Source organism: Panthera onca, chromosome D1 (genome assembly GCF_046562875.1).
Source record: "Panthera onca isolate mPanOnc1 chromosome D1, mPanOnc1 haplotype 2, whole genome shotgun sequence".
In the NCBI taxonomy this organism is placed as follows: domain Eukaryota; kingdom Metazoa; phylum Chordata; class Mammalia; order Carnivora; family Felidae; genus Panthera; species Panthera onca.
In genome coordinates this window covers 29900357-29921212 of record NC_138348.1, presented here as the reverse complement: position 1 = coordinate 29921212, position 20856 = coordinate 29900357, and the positions used below count along the sequence as shown (strand labels likewise).

The following is a 20856-nucleotide window of genomic DNA, read 5'->3' as shown; positions in this document are numbered from 1 at the left end:
ACATTTTAAAATATGGAAATTAAGCAGCATAATTGAAGGTTTGGGCAGCGAGTGAGAACAAAAATTAATCATAAAATGCTTATTTGAAAGTCTTTGATAGTTTCTGAATCAATCTACATTTATGGATATAAACCTAATCTTTTGGAATGTTTGGTTTTGACTTTTTTTCAAAGAAGCAGGTGCAATTAGATTATTTGTTTGCTTTATTTTAATTCACAGAGAACATATGGGAATTAATTTAAAAATATACCAAAATACAAACAGGGAACAGTACCAACCAATATCAAGATATTTGACTTTTCCAATTTAAAAAGAAAAAAGAATCATAAGCATATCTCTGCATCCCTGGAACACATCATAATTTTGTGTTCTTAAATACAATACCATAGTCTTGTATATAGTATAAAGGAGCTAAAAGGCCAATGGTTAAAGCAAAGCATTTCAATAGCTACAAACAATAATTTAACTAATAGGAGATTTTGATCCTAGGAAGTATAATTGGATTTAGCGAATACCAAAAGCAATTATTATATTAACATTTGCCTTAAATGGTAAGAGTTGTACAAAAGAATTTGAGTGTGCCAATTTAAACCATTTGCTTTCCTTAAAAAGATGCAGTCTGACTATTATCAAAACTGACCCAGATATTCACTGTCTCCACAAAAACTGTGTTGATATATGATGTACACAATGAGAAGAATGTTCTAGTCAGAAGATCATCAACTATATGCAGAACTACAAAAATTATTTAACAGAAAAATAAACCATATGCTATTGAATACTCAAGAAAACCAGAATATGACTTTCAATTTTTAATATGTGGTTTTTCACAATTTATAATTATATAGACATGATCATCATTTGTCTGCTTAAAGAACTTCTCATTATCATTAATTTACTTTTCTTTGAAAAGCAGGAGACTATAATATAGTTCCATTAGTTAGTGCATCTCAAAACTGTTACTGAGAGAAAAACCCTTGAATGCAGAAAAAACATGTCATTTCTTTCAAGCTTCATTTCTTCTATTCTCTCATGGAGAAAAAAAGGCCTTATAAAAATTGACCAATGCAGTATAGTTTGGATTTATATTCTCTTGGAAAGGTAAATACAATTAAGTGAATACCATATACTCAGTGTTTACCGCATGCCAATTGTGGCCAGACTTAATAATGCTAGAAGAACTGATTTTGTAGCAATTGTAAAAATGTAAATAAGGCTTTAAAACTGATTCAGAAATCATATTTTATAAATGAAGCTTTGATTTTAATTTAAACAATTCTCTTAGGGTATGATATGCATTATTCAGAATGTTCTGCTTTTTTTGTGATTGAAATAGTAGAGATATTTCAGGAAACCAGGGGATAGAAACACCTGTTTCTTATCAAATTACATCTTCTAATGATTATAACAATTTTATGCACTAGATTAACTTTAAAATGTAAATACTACAATAATTTAAAAAGTTTAAATTATTAGATGGAAATTTATTTTAAAAGTAGCAGTGGAAAACATAAAACAAAATAGAGCATATCTTTACCTATTTTAGTCTAAATATTTCTACTAATAAAACATGTATCCAAAGCATCCACATTAAAAATGCTTTTCATAACATATGTTGATTTTTGTCCTACTGCAAATATAATAACCAGTTAATGAAATTTGGAAAGTAATAAATAAAAATTTAAAACTCAATAAAAGCTGTCAATAATTTGATACATTTTCCTTCAAGTCACCTGTCCATCTGGTTAGCTATCAATTTATCTTTACCTTTATCCATATAAAATGAGGATAATACTAAACATGTTTTATAACTTGCTTTGTTGTTAGTATCAAAACTCATGAGATATTGAAATACATTCTTAAAATGAAAACAATCAAAGAACTTTTAAATTTATGTTCCTTTTGAAAGAGTGAAGTACATGCCAAGTGGAGTCATGAAGAGAAATGTCAGTGTGATCGGTGGCAGCTGCTTGCTTCCCTAGGAAGGAAGGGGCCGCTTAAGAGTACAGTAGCTAGCAAACCCCTCAGCGCTCCCCAAAGTCACTAGTGGGAAAAGAACAAAGGCCTTTCCAATGCAACTAACACAGATGTGCCCAAAGGCAAACTGTCAGAAACAGTTAAGATGACAGCTACTCACAGTTCATTATTTCCTTCTCACAGGTCACTGGGTGACAAGCTGGGTCAGTGTGCTTTGTCGGCTGTCCTAGTCCTTCCCCACCCCCTATTCAATTTGAATAAGGCAAAGGGCTCCATTGGATAAACTAATGTAAACAAACACATTCCAGACACTTAAAGATGCCAGAATATGGCATTTATTTTATTTTGGACCAAGCTTAGAATTAAATGTACACACAACTCACTTCATCCAAGCAAGAAGACCACTACATTTCTAGATCTCACTGATAGAGGAAGAGAAAACATTTCAAGTGTTGCTAAAGCAAACAAGAAAATATAATATGCTATAAACTAAGAACGTCAGATTAAAGACCTCACACAGTAAGAGATTTTCCTTTTTCTTCAATAGGAAAAATAATTTTTTCCACATAACAAAAAAAAAAAGATCAATAATCAGACTACTTTCCACAAGTATTTGAAATGTAAATTAAATTAAATGATTCTGTAGATGGGAAAGCCTGGTTTGTGTGTTTGTGGTGATTGTTATAGTTTTTTTGAGGATATAATTCAAAATAAGGCACCCATCAAAATGACAATAGTTCAATAAAATTTTTATGATGTAAATGCATAAAATTTTAGTAATAACTTAAGATGACTATTCAATATGATGACATTCTGTTACAAAAATCACTGGAATAAATACTACTAAGAAACTAGGAATGAGTAATAAAACAGTGGTTAAGAGCATGGTCTATGGATCCAAATGGTTGCGGGTTCGAACCCCATCTCTCCTATCTCTAGCCATGTGACTGGGCACATTATGAAATCACTCTGAGCTTCAGTTGCTTTATCTTCATGGATTTTAAGAGTACCTCCACCATCAGATTATCATGACAATAATTAAATAAATTTATCACAGTGTTAGAAGAATAAGTACTTTCAATAGGAGTTGACACATCATAACTATTCAACAAATAACAGCTATTAGCTACCTATCACCAAATTTAGTATATACAAAGCTGAACTGAATCACCATTGAAAGTGGGAAATACCTTGGCTAATCATGACAGAAGTTACAGTCACATTGTTAGACATAAATTTTTTAAAAATCTCTAATTCGTTCAAGTGTAAGCATCTATACATCATCAGTAAATCTAGACTGTTGGATTCAAGAAGTCAAGGGTTCAGTCTCCCTTAATATTTTCTACCTCTTATTTAGTCTTCACTGAAAGGTGCATACATTGACATATCTTTTATCATTCCCTTTCTAAACTGTATTTAAAGGTCCCTTTCCAAGATACCCAGTCAAAATGATGGGCCCCATTTGAAAGGCTAAAAGATTTGGAATAATCACCAAGACAAGAACATGAATGGGTAGGCAGAATAATATAGACACTGAGAAAAAGATTTTGGGCTCAGATAGGCCTGCCTTAAATTACTAGTTGAAAGGCCTTAGTGAAGTAACTTAATCTCTCTGTCCCTCAATTTCCTTATCAGTAAAACAGAGATTAATACCTCAGTTTTACATACATCATAGGTTCTTGGGCAATAATGTACATAAGGCACTTCAGCAAAGTCAGTGTATGTTATTAAAAATTGAATGTTTTCCTTCATTTTCACATATTAGCTGCCACTAACTATGATACCTCTCTCTTTCCCCAAATTTGGCTACTTGCAGTTCTCTCCTTCTTTGGCTACTTCTAAGGAAATACATACATTTATATATCTATATCTTTTTATTCTTTTCAAATACATGTTCTTTCTTCAGATTATTTGCTCATTAACGTGTTTGTTCTAAAATTCTACTTCTTTCTCCAGTTTCCACAACACAGATCATTTCACATTATTCCTTTACTTCTTGTTATGATTTTATTCTGTATTTTGTAAAGTTATCATTGATAAAAGCAAGAAAATGTAAAGCTCTCTCTTAAAGATGCAATAATACAATGTGCTGGGCAGTGTGTAAACCTAACCAGGCAACCTAAGGTCCAAAGTAATCAATATGCCAAATTCAGAGCCATGTTCTAATTTTGCCCAACAATTCCTTCCAAAATGGGAGGAAAGTAATTGCTCTAAGTACTTACTTTCTACTCAAAATAACTTTGTTAAGGAACAGAAAGAGGAGTGAAACTGAAATTACATCTATTATGGTAAATTGTCAGGGTGGAGAGGAAAACCGTGGCTTTAAGAAAAAAAAAAAAAAGAGGGCTAGAAGAGTTGCTGCAGCCTGAGACACAAACCCTGAGGGATACTCACTAAAATAAGGGCCCCAGGAATTTTCTTATGAAATGAAATCCCAAACATGGTTAGTCAATTCCTATTGACCAAAAATCACAAACTATAAGCCCTATTAAAAACTGGTTTCTACCCTCCTTGGTTTCAGCCCATTTTCACAAAGACTACTCATTGAGTGCTTGCTACATTCCTGGAAATTTAAAGACATTAATTCTAACAACTCAAATAGGTCTTGTGTTATGCTAACTAACAATAACTGCTTTGTTGTTTGTTTTTCTGTTTGTTTTGTGGGGTTTTTTTTGGCTCACATTACCTAATACTACATATATATAGTATAGTATACACTATATACATATCACTGGCATTCTGACACACTGACCCACCAGGACCAGGGCCAGGAGGAGACATACACGGAAATCCCATATAGGTTTCAGAAATCTGGGAGCAGAAGGAACCTGTGCCTCCTTGAGTAGAACCCAGGATAATGACAAGCCCCAGCATGCTCTCAAACAGCGTAGAATAGAAATGGCTGCCAAGTGAGTCTAGAAAGATAGGCCAACAGAGGTCTTATAAAACAATATTTAAGGCCCCAGTGGCCCAGGTTTCTCTGAGTTTCTGTTTTACATGGAAAGTTCAAAGACTGCTCCCAAGGGACTTACATTCTAGTGACTGGACCAGAGTGGCCTGGCTAAATAGCTGAGGTCTTGTGGTTGTGTTGTAGGGTGTCAGAGAGTTGAGATTCCTATATGTGATTAAAAAGCAAGTAGCAGGAATAAAAACTAGAACTTATGTTTTCCTGCAGTCCAGGACATCCCCAGACTATGATACGGAAAGGTCCTAAATTTTTTTCTTTTGTTTATCTGTGAACTATCTTACAACAAAACCAATGTGAGTTTTAAATAACAAAGAGATAATAAATTGAAAAGTCACTGTTGTTATCAGGAAAAAATGTTCCCTCCTGTTAAAATCTGAGGCAGGAATATATAATTTAAGAATATAAGATAGCTTTTCATTGAAATAAAAGTCATATTGCACACCTTACACTTATACAATGTTATATGTCAACTGTATCTCACTCAACAAAGCTGGAATTTTTTTTTTAAAAAAAGAAATGAAAAGTTGTCACTTTTTTTCTTTCTTCATGCAACTAACATTTCTATCTACAATTAAAATATTTAAACTTAGGAATTCTCTTGAACTTCAGTGAGTACAATAAGAATTATATTACTCCTTTAAGAGTACTTCAACAATAGTTAATTTCCAACAATTATTATACTAAAATTGCAATTTATAACATTATTTTGTTGTAACCCAACACAATTAACAATAATTCTACTACTACTACTACTAAACATAAACTTTAGTTTACCAATTAAATAAAGAGAATCAGAGAAATTGTCCAACCAAGGGTGATTTTCAGTTGGTTAGCAAAATCATTGCTTAGTTTTACTCTGTAGAAATTATGTCAACCTGTTAAATTATCACTGCTTAAGACCATCTATTGTGCACTTATCCTCAGGTCTAAATGCAATAAACTCCTCATGGACCACAAAAAGGATTGTCTATGGGTATGATGTTCTCAAGGACCTCTTGGTATTTTCACAACTGGATATATATTCAGTATCACTTTAATTATGTTATTTCAGAGTCTTTTAGTGAGATCCCAGGACAGAAGCTCTAAGTATTCTTATAAACAATACCATACATCAAACTTTAATGAAATACGCATAAATGTCACCTCTCTTCATCAAATGCGACCTGAAAACTACTGTGCTTGAAAGCCAAAGGGCTTTTGAGGTATTTCAATAATCTTCAAGAAATCAATCTTACATGAAACTGAAGGAAAACATCGAATGTCATTGAGCAATAAAGCTCCATTCTGTCAGTGCCCTACCTCTGAGCAGAAGCCTTAGGATGTTTCTCTTCCAGTTTCCTCACCAGTGCCACCGTCAGCTGCCTTGTCTCCCCAAGAGAACCTTCTGGCATTAAATGGGTGTCTGAAGGCTCTGGCAGTTGCTTCAGACCAGGGATGCTGGCACTTTTTTCCAGAACCTAATAAATGAAATATAAGAATAATGTAGGTAATTTTCATTGAATGAAAATATGCCCCAAATTTAACCTTACACTTTCAGGGTTCCTCCAATCTGCCTCATTCAGCACAGAAATCATTTGCATGTGGTCAGAAGAAAAGGCAGCAGTCCCAACAAAAGCTAGTGGGTCATCCACTATTTAATAAAATAATGTTTATGTAAACATATATGGATGTTTATATAAATATAAACATGCATATAGATATTTATATTATGTGTATGATTTTAAACAATCACTATCATTAAGATGTGAATTTGTGTTTGTCTCCTGAAAACGACTTGAACATTTTCTCTTTTCAAAATACATTTTAGAGATCTATTTCTGTCTTGCCTCTGGCTCACTACACTGACCTCTTCTGCTAAGCTGCTACCATGATGAGCTTTAGTCCGGGCACCATGGTGAATGTGATACTCTGTCTGGGTCACATCCACTTGTGCATTTAGTTCCTCCAGGTAGGTCAGAACAAACTGAGGATAAGCCTGTAGGAAAGGAAAAAAAATAAAAAATAATACTAGCCTTGTAAGTAACAGCCAATAATCTATACAACTGAAATTATGGGAGGATAAATTAGATTAAGAGTAAAAAGGTCTGACTAATAAACTGCACTTTATTATCTATTTCAGATCAAAAAATCAAGTCAAATAACTTTAATATTAAGATTTCTAATTAGTTGTTTAATCTAAGCAAGTTTAACTGGATGCTAATCTTCACTCTCAGATAGATGATAATATTAAAATATTAAAGCCATTTTATATAATAATAATATCTAACATATACTGAGTTATTTCTACATGAGATATGCAATTGCTGTATTGACTGGGAGTATTCAATTCTGCTCTAGAAGACAAGAAAACAAATGGGATGGATGAAATTCATTAGCTGCATTAAGCACAGATAAGTTAGTAACCTGAGAAGTATCAGACAGAAAGTCATTAGAGCATAAGTCTATGAACATAGATAGAAAGGGGTAGCAAAATAGGGATTTAATAGTTATGATTTGCTAAATAACAAATGAAGCGACAAATACCTATGAAACACTAAATATAAATGAGGCACATGAGACACACAATAATTGAAAGATCTTTAATTGGCCACCTATTGCTGACTCTGATATTGGATTTTCAGCTAAATAACATCCACAGCTGCCCATCAGGCTAACTGGGGAGCATAGCTATTGGCCAAGTGTACTTGCCAACAAGCTCTCGAATGGAGCAAGTGTGTGTCATTTCTCAGACACCTTTCGTGTGTTGGGCTTCTTCAAATTTTCACTCTGGTCCTTGTAACCACATCAGCAGCAGAGAAGGGTGATGCAATAGAGAGATAGATATGTCGACTTTGCAGAGATTCAGGTATGATGATCCTTCAACCCACTTACACCTTAAGTATGTTTACCTAGCCTACCTCTCTTCCCATACATTTTGCTTTGTATTTTAAATTGATTTAATAGGGGTGCCTGGGTGACTCAGTCAGTTAAGTATCCGACTCTTGGTTTCGGCTCAGTTCATGATCTCACAGTTTGTAAGTTCCAGCCCCACGTTGGGCTCTGTGCTGATGGTGTCGAGCCTGTTTGGGATCCTCTCTCTCCCTCTCTCTCTACCCCTCCACTGCTTATGTTCTCTCTCTCAAAAATAAATAAGCATTAAAAAAATAAATTGATTTAATAAACTATGATCTGAGCATTTTATTTGGTCTGCACACCTTTCTATTCCATGAGATCTATGATAGTTTATCTAGGATCATAGTTGGAGGCTACTATGGCGTCAAAATAATTTCCACATGACAATATATTTACATTTTAATCCTCTCAACAGCCCTTTGAAATAGGTACTATTATTTTGCTCATTTTAAAGATGAGGAAACAGATACAGCGAGGTTAAACAACTTGTTCAGTGTCATCCAGCTTGTTTACTAGCTCATAAAACCTAGAAATGTTGCCTCAAGTATGATATAAACTTCTTTTTTAAAGTATAGAACTAAAATTCTAACAAAAAATATGAGGAGATGTTCAGAAGATAATTAACGGGCACTAAAGTCCTTATATTATTCTGGTAAAAGAGATATTGAACAACCTTAAACTTTTTTTCAGAAAATCTATAAGTAAATATGCATGTTAAAAATGTAAGGGGCTCCAGAATCTTAAATGCATATTACTGAGTGAAAGAAGCCAACCAGAAAAGGCTACATATTGTATGATTCCAACAACATGACATTCTGAAAAAGGCAAAACTGTGGACACAGTGGGAAAAAAGATCAGCACTTGCCAGGGGTTAGGAGAGAGGGAAGGATGAATGGGCAGAGCACAGAGAATTTTTAGGGCAGTGAAACAGTTCTGCATGATACTATAATGGTGGATGAATGTCATTATACATTTATCCAAACCCATAGGATATACAACAGTATGAGTGGACCCTAATGTAAACTATGGATTTTGAGTCATAATGTGTCAATGTAGATTCATCAACTATAATAAATCACCACTCTATGGGGGATGTTGATAGTGGGGGAGGTTGTACATGTATGGAGAATTGGTGTATATGAGAACTCTTTGTACTTTCCATTCATTTTTGCTGTGAACTTAAAGCTGCTCTAAAAAATAAAGTCTATTAAAAAATGTAAGAGACTCCACCAAATTATAAGTGACAAAAGAAAAATAGATAAATTATACTACATCAAATTTTAACAGTTTGTGCTACAATGTCATCAAAAATGAAAAGACAACCTACAGCATGGGAGAAAATATTTGCAAATCATATATCCAATAAGGGGTGTATATACTGAATATATAAAGAACTCTTACAGCTCAGTAAAAAAGATAAATAACCAAAATATTAGCAAACGATCTGAGTAGAGGATAATTCTCCAAAGAAGATATGCAAATGGCCAACAAACACATGTAAGTGACAAGACTCTGATTCTGACAGTTGTAAATCCCTTATATTCTGATAGTAGTTTCAGGTCTTGCATCCTCTAACAGAGGTAAAGATATTTCATCTAAGTTTACTTTTAAGGTATATTTCCCTCTTATTGGAATAAGGCATACCTGGAACATGGGAAATTTCAATCTATATCAAATGAGATGGATGAGGCAGTGCCCAAAAGGTAGAGCCATGATGTGTCTGAATATTCTGCTAGGCATAGCAGAAGCAAAGACCAACCAAAAAAAGGAAAAAAAAAATGTCATGTGCTTTGCTCCCTGGAGTTGACAGTCAAGCAAAGGTGGCAGACATACCCAAGTAACACAGACAAGTTCTATTATTTATCCTCCTACCATGCATTTGGAGAGTTTTACAAATTTTTCTGGCATTTTCCCTTTGGAATCATTCTAAACTATCCCCACCCCAGGTAATGACTGTTCTGACATTTGATACTATAGTTCTTTAGTATTCTTCTACTTCCAAGACCAAGTTATCTTGATCTCCAACCAGGCACCTACCAGTTCAATATTCAGGCCACCAGTATAAACAACTCCCTTCTCCAAAATCTGGACTTCTCTTCTAGGGAGTCGACAGCCTGATCTTTTGATTTTCCCCTTTCTAGTGCATCTGCACATCACTCCAAATTGATGTCTAATGTCAACCCTCACTATTTTCCAAGTCCTTCGGCCCTTTGGGCTTCATTACATTCTTATCATTCTAATCCACTTTTACCACCAGAAGATAAATTTCAGTAATTTGTATAGTAATAACATATTCAGTAACATATCTTTGATCAATCATTTCCACTTTAAAAACTTGAAATAGTACTCCCAGTATATACTGATTAACAGTACTGTACTATTCTGGCTTCAAATTCCAGCTGGACTATTTATCGGCCTTGTGACTGTAAGTTCTACTTCCTTGAGAGAGAAGTTTTCTACTGAAAACCAAGTACAAATCTGCTCAGAATTTCGCATGGACCAAAATCCCCCTCAGGATACAGTGACAACTCTCTGGTTGCTAAAAAGGATCCCATCTACTTGTGAGATTTTTTTTTAACCTAACAGGGCTGGGGAATCCTCTTCATCACTCCAAGATGTTTGTTCTATGTACATTAGAAAGTCTACATATTTGACCTAACTTGGGCCTCCATAGTAATATTTATCTCCTCATGAAAAATACAGCAAGCAGGGCTACAGAATCTCACCTGAAATGTTTTAAACTCTAGACACTCTTATCTCCTCTTGGTCAGTACATGATCAGGCATATTTTCAAAAAGTGCTTCCTGACTACAAATGCTTTCTATAGAAAACTTAGAAGACACAGAGAAACTGAAAGAAAATAATTATTCATCCTCCTACCACCTGTTTTATGTATAAACTTCCAGTTTTGTTTCTACATATACACACAATCTTCAATACAATACAAATAAATGTTCTCTTATCTGATTTTTCTCAAGATTAGCATTTTTATCTATCATCCTAAATTATTCCACATTATTTGTAATACCAATATATAGTATCCATAATAAAGACATACCATAATATATTTATACAATCTCACCGTTGATTACCTGTTTTCAATTTTCACTATTATACACAAAGCTCTAATAAATACCCTTAAAGATATATTGTGGTACATACTTTTGATTAATTCCTTGGGGTAAGTTGTTGTAAGGGGGATTTCTGTGTCAAAAGGAGTATTTATTTTTATGGATTTTGATAAATATTGCTAACCTGACCCTCAGAAATATCCTAGTCTCTTAGATAGCACCCAGTGTCCCCTGCCTCTTAGTGTTCATACCCTTGTGTGGTCCCTTCCACATTATATAGCAGGATCCGTATATGTGGCCCCATAAAGGTGCCAGAAGTGTTGTTACATCACTTCTGATATTAGGTTATGAGAGACAGTGCAGCTTCCATTTTGTTCTCCTGTTCTCTCTTGCTCTCTTTGATCACTAGCTGAGGTTGTGGACAGCACTTTGGAGAAGCCCAGATACCAAGGCACTGAAGGCTCTTGTCTATAGAGTAAGTATGCTTCAAAGCAGATCTTCCAGCCTAGTCAAGTCTCAGATAACTGCAGTCCTTGTTGACACTGTGACCACAGCTTCATGAAAGACTTTGGGTTAGAACTATCCAGCTAATCCACTCCCCGGTTCCTGGACCTCAGAAACCGAGATAATAAATATTTATTGTTTTAAGTTACTAAGTTTGAAGGTAATTTGTCACACAGCAATAGATAACTAATGCAAACAAAATACCAAAAAATTCCAACAAGTATAAATACAAAAAAAAAGGAAATGTGCCTACTTGTTTTCTCACATTTCCATCAACGTTGGATATTCCTAGTTTTAACATCTACCAATATTTAATAGGGAGAAAATACTGTCTCGTTGTTTTACATTGCTTTAAAATCTAGTTAGAAGTTCTAGTTTGAGGCTGAACTTTTTTATTTGGTTTGGCTCTTCTAATCTTTGTTTTGTCATGTATTTTCTTTTCCTGTCCTTTACCTATATTTCTATCGAAGTGTGTATCCTCTTCTACTGTTTTATCAGGCTTATTATATATTAAGGGTACTATCCTATCTCTGACATTTATATTGCAAAACTTTTTCCTATTGTCATATTTCCTTATTTGTTCTTCCTTTATGCTATTTTAGGTTAGGAATTTTTCAATTCTTATATACTCAAAGCCATCAGTCTTTTCCTTTATGGATTCTGTCTTTGTTTGCATGCTTGTGGAGAGGTCTACTCGCCACTAGTCTGAGTTAGATGCTTTAATCCAGGTTTTCTTTTAGATATTTATGGTTCCATGTTTAAGTTTAAATCCTTAATTTAGCTGAAACTGGTAGACTGTATAAAGGAAGTAATCCAACTTTACCTTTTCACAAATGAATAGAGGAATAGTTAACTTTAAAAACAAATCAAAAAGGAAGAACAAAACTCATCCAAATAAAAACAATATAACAAAATACAATATTATATTTAAATTTGGTCATTATTATCATTACTAGTTACAAATTATCAATTAGCTGGAATCAATATGCCAGAATCTATTGATAGGCCAGAATCTGAGCCAAATACTCAAAATGTTAGCATTAATGTCTCCATTTTGCAGACAGACAATGTGAAGCTTGCAAAAGGCTAAATGACTTGTATAATGCCACACAACTAATAAGTGGTGGAACCAAAATTAGTTATTAATATCCTAAAGTAATTCTGTCTTCTTTTTTAAATAAATGGAAAGAGCTCCATTTATGATCCAGCCGCAAATAATTATCAAATTAATCTCCATTTTAGCCTTAACTAGATGGATATAATTTTGGATGTGACTAAATTTAGATCTAATCAAAATTTCTAAGCCTCTAAAAGAATAAAATTCCTCATTAATAGTTTTGCTCTGTGAATTGTAACAAAAATTCAGCAATTGTGTTTGGGAATGGAACATTAAAATTTTTAGAATCAAAATCCTCTTAAAAATAATTGTGTTTGAGGTTCCGGAAGATGGCGGCGTAGGAGGACGCGGGGCTCACAGCGCGTCCTGCCGATCACTTAGATTCCACCTACACCTGCCTAAAGAACCCAGAAAACCGCCAGAGGATTAGCAGAAGGGAGTCTCCGGAGTCAAGCGCAGACGAGAGGCCCACGGAAGAGGGTAGGAAGGGCGGCGAGGCGGTGCGCGCTCCACGGACTGGCGGGAGGGAGCCGGGGCGGAGGGGCGGCTCGCCGGCCAAGCGGAGCCCCCGAGTCTGGCTGGCAAAAGCGGAGGGGCCGGACAGACTGTGTTCCCACAGCAAGCGCGACTTAGCGTCTGGGAGGTCATAAGTTAACAGCTCTGCTCGGAAAGCGGGAAGGCTGGAGGACAAAGGGAGGGAGAGCTGCCGAGCCCCCGGACGGCAGAGCTCAGCTTGGCGGGGAACAAAGGCGCCAGCGCCATCTCCCCCGCCCATCCCCCAGCCAAAATCCCAAAGGGAACCAGTTCCTGCCAGGGAACTTGCTCGCTCCGCGCAAACACCCAACTCTGTGCTTCTGCGGAGCCAAACCTCCGGCAGCGGATCTGACTCCCTCCCGCTGCCACAGGGCTCCTCCTGAAGTGGATCACCTAAGGAGAAGCGAGCTAAGCCTGCCCCTCCAGCCCCCGTGCACCTTGCCTACCCACCCCAGCTAATACGCCAGATCCCCAGCAACACAAGCCTGGCAGTGTGCAAGTAGCCCAGACGGGACACGCCACCCCACAGTGAATCCCGCCCCTAGGAGAGGGGAAGAGAAGGCACACACCAGTCTGACTGTGGCCCCAGCAGTGGGCTGGGGGCAGACATCGGGTCGGACTGCGGCCCCGCCCACTAACTCCAGTTATACACCACAGCACAGGGGAAGTGCACTGCAGGTCCCCACCACGCAAGGGACTCTCCAAAATGACCAAACGGAAGAATTCCCCTCAGAAGAATCTCCAGGAAATAACAACAGCTAATGAACTGATCAAAAAGGATTTAAATAATATAACAGAAAGTGAATTTAGAATAATAGTCATAAAATTAATCGCTGGGCTTGAAAACAGTATACAGGACAGCAGAGAATCTCTTGCCACAAAGATCGAGGGACTAAGGAACAGTCACGAGGAGTTGAAAAACGCTTTAAACGAAATGCAAAACAAAATGGAATCCACGATGGCTCGGCTTGAAGAGGCAGAGGAGAGAATAGGTGAACTAGAAGATAAAGTTATGGAGAAAGAGGAAGCTGAAAGAAAGAGAGATAAAAAAATCCAGGAGTATGAGGGGAAAATTAGAGAACTAAGTGATACACTAAAAAAAAATAATATACGCATAATTGGTATCCCAGAGGAGGAAGAGAGAGGGAAAGGTGCTGAAGGGGTACTTGAACAAATTATAGCTGAGAACTTCCCTGAACTGGGGAAGGAAAAAGGCATTGAAATCCAAGAGGCACAGAGAACTCCCTTCAGACGTAACTTGAATCGATCTTCTGCACGACATATCATAGTGAAACTGGCAAAATACAAGGATAAAGAGAAAATTCTGAAAGCAGCAAGGGATAAACGTGCCCTCACATATAAAGGGAGACCTATAAGACTCGTGACTGATCTCTCCTTTGAAACTTGGCAGGCCAGAAAGGCTTGGCACGATATCTACAGTGTGCTAAACAGAAAAAATATGCAGCCGAGAATCCTTTATCCAGCAAGTCTGTCATTTAGAATAGAAGGAGAGATAAAGGTCTTCCCAAACAAACAAAAACTGAAGGAATTTGTCACCACGAAACCAGCCCTACAAGAGATCCTAAGGGGGATCCTGTGAGACAAAGTACCAGAGACATCACTACAAGCATAAAACATACAGACATCACAATGACTCTAAACCCGTATCTTTCTATAATAACACTGAATGTAAATGGATTAAATGCGCCAACTAAAAGACATAGGGTATCAGAATGGATAAAAAAGCAAGACCCATCTATTTGCTGTCTACAAGAGACTCATTTTAGATCTGGGGACACCTTTAGATTGAGAGTGAGGGGATGGAGAACTATTTATCATGCTCCTGGAAGCCAAAAGAAAGCTGGAGTAGCCATACTTATATCAGACAAACTAGACTTTAAATTAAAGGCTGTAACAAGAGATGAAGAAGGGCATTATATAATAATCACAGGGTCTATCCACCAGGAAGAGCTAACTATTATAAATGTCTATGCGCCAAATACCCGAGCCCCCAGATATATACAACAATTACTCATAAACATAAGCAACCTTATTGATAAGAATGTGGTCATTGCAGGGGACTTTAACACCCCACTTACAGAAATGGATAGATCATCTAGACACACAGTCAATAAAGAAACAAGGGCCCTGAATGATACATTGGATCAGATGGACTTGACAGATATATTTAGAACTCTGCATCCCAAAGCAACAGAATATACTTTCTTCTCGAGTGCACATGGAACATTCTCCAAGATAGATCATATACTGGGTCACAAAACAGCCCTTCATAAGTTTACAAGAATTGAAATTATACCATGCATACTTTCAGACCACAATGCTATGAAGCTTGAAATCAACCACAGGAAAAAGTCTGGAAAACCTCCAAAAGCATGGAGGTTAAAGAACACCCTACTAACGAATGAGTGGGTCAACCAGGCAATTAGAGAAGAAATTAAAACATATATGGAAACAAACGAAAATGAAAATACAACAATCCAAACGCTTTGGGATGCAGCGAAGGCAGTCCTGAGAGGAAAATACATTGCAATCCAGGCCTATCTCAAGAAACAAGAAAAATCCCAAATACAAAATCTAACAGCACACCTAAAGGAAATAGAAGCAGAACAGCAAAGGCAGCCTAAACCCAGCAGAAGAAGAGAAATAATAAAGATCAGAGCAGAAATAAACAATATAGAATCTAAAAAAACTGTAGAGCAGATCAACGAAACCAAGAGTTGGTTTTTTGAAAAAATAAACAAAATTGACAAACCTCTAGCCAGGCTTCTCAAAAAGAAAAGGGAGATGACCCAAATAGATAAAATCATGAATGAAAATGGAATGATTACAACCAATCCCTCAGAGATACAAACAATTATCAGGGAATACTATGAAAAATTATATGCCAGCAAATTGGACAACCTGGAAGAAATGGACAAATTTCTAAACACCCACACGCTTCCAAAACTCAATCAGGAGGATATAGAAAGCTTGAACAGACCCATAACCAGCGAAGAAATTGAATCGGTTATCAAAAATCTCCCAACAAATAAGAGTCCAGGACCAGATGGCTTCCCAGGGGAGTTCTACCAGACATTTAAAGCAGAGATAATACCTATCCTTCTCAAGCTATTCCAAGAAATAGAAAGGGAAGGAAAACTTCCAGACTCATTCTATGAAGCCAGTATTACTTTGATTCCTAAACCAGACAGAGACCCAGTAAAAAAAGAGAACTACAGGCCAATATCCCTGATGAATATGGATGCAAAAATTCTTAATAAGATACTAGCAAATCGAATTCAACAGCATATAAAAAGAATTCTTCACCATGATCAAGTGGGATTCATTCCTGGGATGCAGGGCTGGTTCAACATTCGCAAATCGATCAACGTGATACATCACATTAACAAAAAAAAAGAGAAGAACCATATGATCCTGTCAATCGATGCAGAAAAGGCCTTTGACAAAATCCAGCACCCTTTCTTAATAAAAACCCTTGAGAAAGTCGGGATAGAAGGAACATACTTAAAGATCATAAAGGCCATTTATGAAAAGCCCACAGCTAACATCATCCTCAACGGGGAAAAACTGAGAGCTTTTTCCCTGAGATCAGGAACACGACAGGGATGCCCACTGTCACCGCTCTTGTTTAACATAGTGCTGGAAGTTCTAGCATCAGCAATCAGACAACAAAAGGAAATCAAAGGCATCAAAATTGGCAAAGATGAAGTCAAGCTTTCGCTTTTTGCAGATGACATGATATTATACATGGAAAATCCGATAGACTCCACCAAAAGTCTGCTAGAACTGATACATGAATTCAGCAAAGTTGCAGGATACAAAATCAATGTGCAGAAATCAGTTGCATTCTTATACACTAACAATGAAGCAACAGAAAGACAAATGAAGAAACTGATCCCATTCACAATTGCACCAAGAAGCATAAAATACCTAGGAATAAATCTAACCAAAGATGTAAAAGATCTGTATGCTGAAAACTATAGAAAGCTTATGCAGGTAATTGAAGAAGATATAAAGAAATGGAAAGACATTCCCTGCTCATGGATTGGAAGAATAAATATTGTCAAAATGTCAATACTACCCAAAGCTATCTACACATTCAATGCAATCCCAATCAAAATTGCACCAGCATTCTTCTCGAAACTAGAACAAGCAATCCTAAAATTCATATGGAACCACAAAAGGCCCCGAATAGCCAAAGTAATTTTGAAGAAGAAGACCAAAGCAGGAGGCATCACAATCCCAGACTTTAGCCTCTACTACAAAGCTGTCATCATCAAGTCAGCATGGTATTGGCATAAAAACAGACACATAGACCAATGGAATAGAATAGAAACCCCAGAACTAGACCCACAAACGTATGGCCAACTCATCTTTGACAAAGCAGGAAAGAACATCCAATGGAAAAAAGACAGTCTCTTTAACAAATGGTGCTGGGAGAACTGGACAGCAACATGCAGAAGGTTGAAACTAGACCACTTTCTCACACCATTCACAAAAATAAACTCAAAATGGATAAAGGACCTGAATGTGAGACAGGAAACCATCAAAACCTTAGAGGAGAAAGCAGGAAAAGACCTCTCTGACCTCAGCCGTAGCAATCTCTTACTCGGCACATCCCCAAAGGCAAGGGAATTAAAAGCAAAAGTGAATTACTGGGACCTTATGAAGATAAAAAGCTTCTGCACAGCAAAGGAAACAACCAACAAAACTAAAAGGCAACCAACGGAATGGGAAAAGATATTTGCAAATGACACATCGGACAAAGGGCTAGTATCCAAAATCTATAAAGAGCTCATCAAACTCCACACCCGAAAAACAAATAACCCAGTGAAGAAATGGGCAGAAAACATGAATAGACACTTCTCTAAAGAAGACATCCGGATGGCCAACAGGCACATGAAAAGATGTTCAACGTCGCTCCTTATCAGGGAAATACAAATCAAAACCACACTCAGATATCACCTCACGCCAGTCAGAGTGGCCAAAATGAAGAAATCAGGAGACTACAGATGCTGGAGAGGATGTGGAGAAACAGGAACCCTCTTGCACTGTTGGTGGGAATGCAAATTGGTGCAGCCGCTCTGGAAAGCAGTGTGGAGGTTCCTCAGAAAATTAAAAATAGACCTACCCTATGACCCAGCAATAGCACTGCTAGGAATTTATCCAAGGGATACAGGAGTACTGATGCATAGGGGCACCTGTACCCCAATGTTTATAGCGGCACTCTCAACAATAGCCAAATTATGGAAAGAGCCTAAATGTCCATCAACTGATGAATGGATAAGGAAATTGTGGTTTATATACACAATGGAATAGTACGTGGCAATGAGAAAAAATGAAATATGGCCTTTTGTAGCAACATGGATGGAACTGGAGAGTGTGATGCTAAGTGAAATAAGCCATACAGAGAAAGACAGATACCATATGGTTTCACTCTTATGTGGATCCTGAGAAACATAACAGAAACCCATGGGGGAGGGGAAGGAAAAAAAAAAAAAAAAAAAGAGGCTAGAGTGGGAGAGAGCCAAAGCATAAGAGACTGTTAAAAACTGAGAACAAACTGAGGGTTGATGGGGGGTGGGAGGGAGGGCAGGGTGGGTGATGGGTATTGAGGAGGGCACCTTTTGGGATGAGCACTGGGTGTTGTATGGAAACCAATTTGACAGTAAATTTCATATATTAAAAAATTAAAAAAAAAAAAAAAAATAATTGTGTTTGAGGGGCGCCTGGGTGGCTCAGTCGGTTGAGCGTCCGACTTCAGCTCAGGTCACGATCTCGCGGTCCGTGAGTTCAAGCCCCGTGTCAGGCTCTGGGCTGATGGCTCGGAGCCTGGAGCCTGCTTCGGATTCTGTGTCTCCCTCTCTCTCTGTCCCTCCCCCATTCGTGCTCTGTCTCTCTCTGTCTCAAAAATAAATAAACGTTAAAAAAAAATTTTTTTAAATAATAATTGTGTTTGAAACACAAAAGCATGAATTATTTGCTAGCTACCAATATACAGTTGAGAATAATTAGAAAATTATAAATTATAAGAAAGGGAAAGGTAAAAAAGAGAGCAGAGTAAAACTGGATATTTATGTACCTGAATTTGGGAAGAGAAAAGAAAAACATACACATAAGCCTTGGTCCTGTTCTTCTGTGTCTGTTGGTGGGAAGGTCAATACTTATATAGGATAGAGTTATGTTCTTGGATACTAGGAGTCAGCTCTGTCTAGCTATATCTCAGAATAAAGTCCTCATGTGAGGGTACAGGCCAAAGAGCTAAAGGGATATTTTAGTACAGTCTCAAAATTCTACTTTTTATTTTTACAAAGATGAATTAGTTTTGGTCTTCCTGTGACTCCCTCTGCACTAACATAGAGCTTCACTCTGACTCAGGAATGTAGTGGAGTCAGAAACAGGACAAGGGGATAGCTAGGGTGAAACTCTGCATGAAGTTAGATAAAGGTTATTTTTAAAATGGTTTGACAGTTGATGCCTATGTCAAATTCCCTGCTTAGGAACAGAGCTAAAAGTGTATAGGCCTGGTTGAGTAGTGAGTAGGCTGGAGTTTTAACCAGTGTGCCAACAAATAACTACTCAAGGAAATGCTATTATCTTACTTTTCAAATTTAAATTGTATCAAACTCTCTAAATTTCTGAAATGTTGCAGGTCAGGTCAGGAAATAATGGCTCAAATACATAATTCTAGAACACTAGAGAAATAAAGCTATTATTTTTACCAGTCCGGGTCCAATAAGGAGATATAAACTACATTGTAATTTGAACAGGAACAAGTTTAATATAAACAATTAGTAGCAGGTTATTAGAGAGTCAGGAAATTGGCTAATAAGAGTTTAAGAGAACACTAAAGAATATATGAATAGCAGATAAAGGGAGCAGCCAGTACTGCAGGGCCTGAGATAGAATGTCCAAGGAAGAGGTCTGGCCACGGCTGACATCCAAACCACATAGAAAAGAGCACAACAATGGCTCACTAGATGGTGAATAATCCCTGAGTAAGTTCATCCACAGATTTCAGCAGCCTTTGGAGCTCCAAGGGAAGCTGTCCACAGGGAGGTGCCTAGCTGATGACACTCCACTATAGAGCCACCCATGAAGAACATGCTCAAGGAAACCATTAATAAGAAGGTACCCCACTGGCAGTCCTCTGCTGTGAAGCTGCCTGAGGCAGGTGCCTGGTAATAAATGGTAGATATGGAACAGAGAGGGAATACATTGATAACTGACATGCCCTGTGTTATAAGTTGAATTGTGTCCCCTCAAAAGTAGACTGAAGCCTAATCCTTGATAACCGTGAATGTGACCTTATTTGGAAATAAGGTCTCTGCAGATGCAATCAAATTAATATTAGGGCTTTTGGGTGGGCCCTAAGCCAAAATGACTAGTGTCCTGAGAAGAGAAAAATTTGGACAGAGACACCCACAAGGAGGAAAATGCAATGTGAAGATTCAGATGCAGAGGGAGATGGCCGTGTGAAGATGGAGGCAGAGATTGGAGTTATGCTACCACGGTCAAGGAACGTCCAGGACTGCCAGTCAGTGGAAGGGGCCAGGAAGAATCCTCCCCAAGGGGATTCAAGTGGAGCACAGTGCTGCTGGCACCTTGATTTCCGACTTCTAGCCTCAAGAACCGGAGAGAATACAGTTGCTTAAGCCACCCAGTTTATGGTACTTTGTTACAGCAGCCCTAAAAAATTAATACCCGATGTATGTCCAGTTTCATTCATCTAAGTAATTTAGCATTTCTGAAATCAAAATGGTCGGATCCTA

The 20856-nt window shown here is 37.2% G+C and overlaps 1 protein-coding gene across 2 annotated transcripts in view; it reads right to left on the bottom strand.

Moving 5' to 3' along the window:
• Nucleotides 1-20856, bottom strand: part of DCDC1 (doublecortin domain containing 1) — a 484878-nt gene that overhangs the window by 183184 nt on the left and 280838 nt on the right. For both annotated transcript variants that reach the window (XM_060606272.3, XM_060606273.3), the window contains 2 exons: nucleotides 6792-6920; nucleotides 6245-6402 (listed from right to left, as the gene is read on the bottom strand). In XM_060606272.3, coding sequence (XP_060462255.3) covers nucleotides 6245-6402; nucleotides 6792-6920 — 287 coding nt within the window. The remainder of the gene's footprint in view (nucleotides 1-6244; nucleotides 6403-6791; nucleotides 6921-20856) is intronic.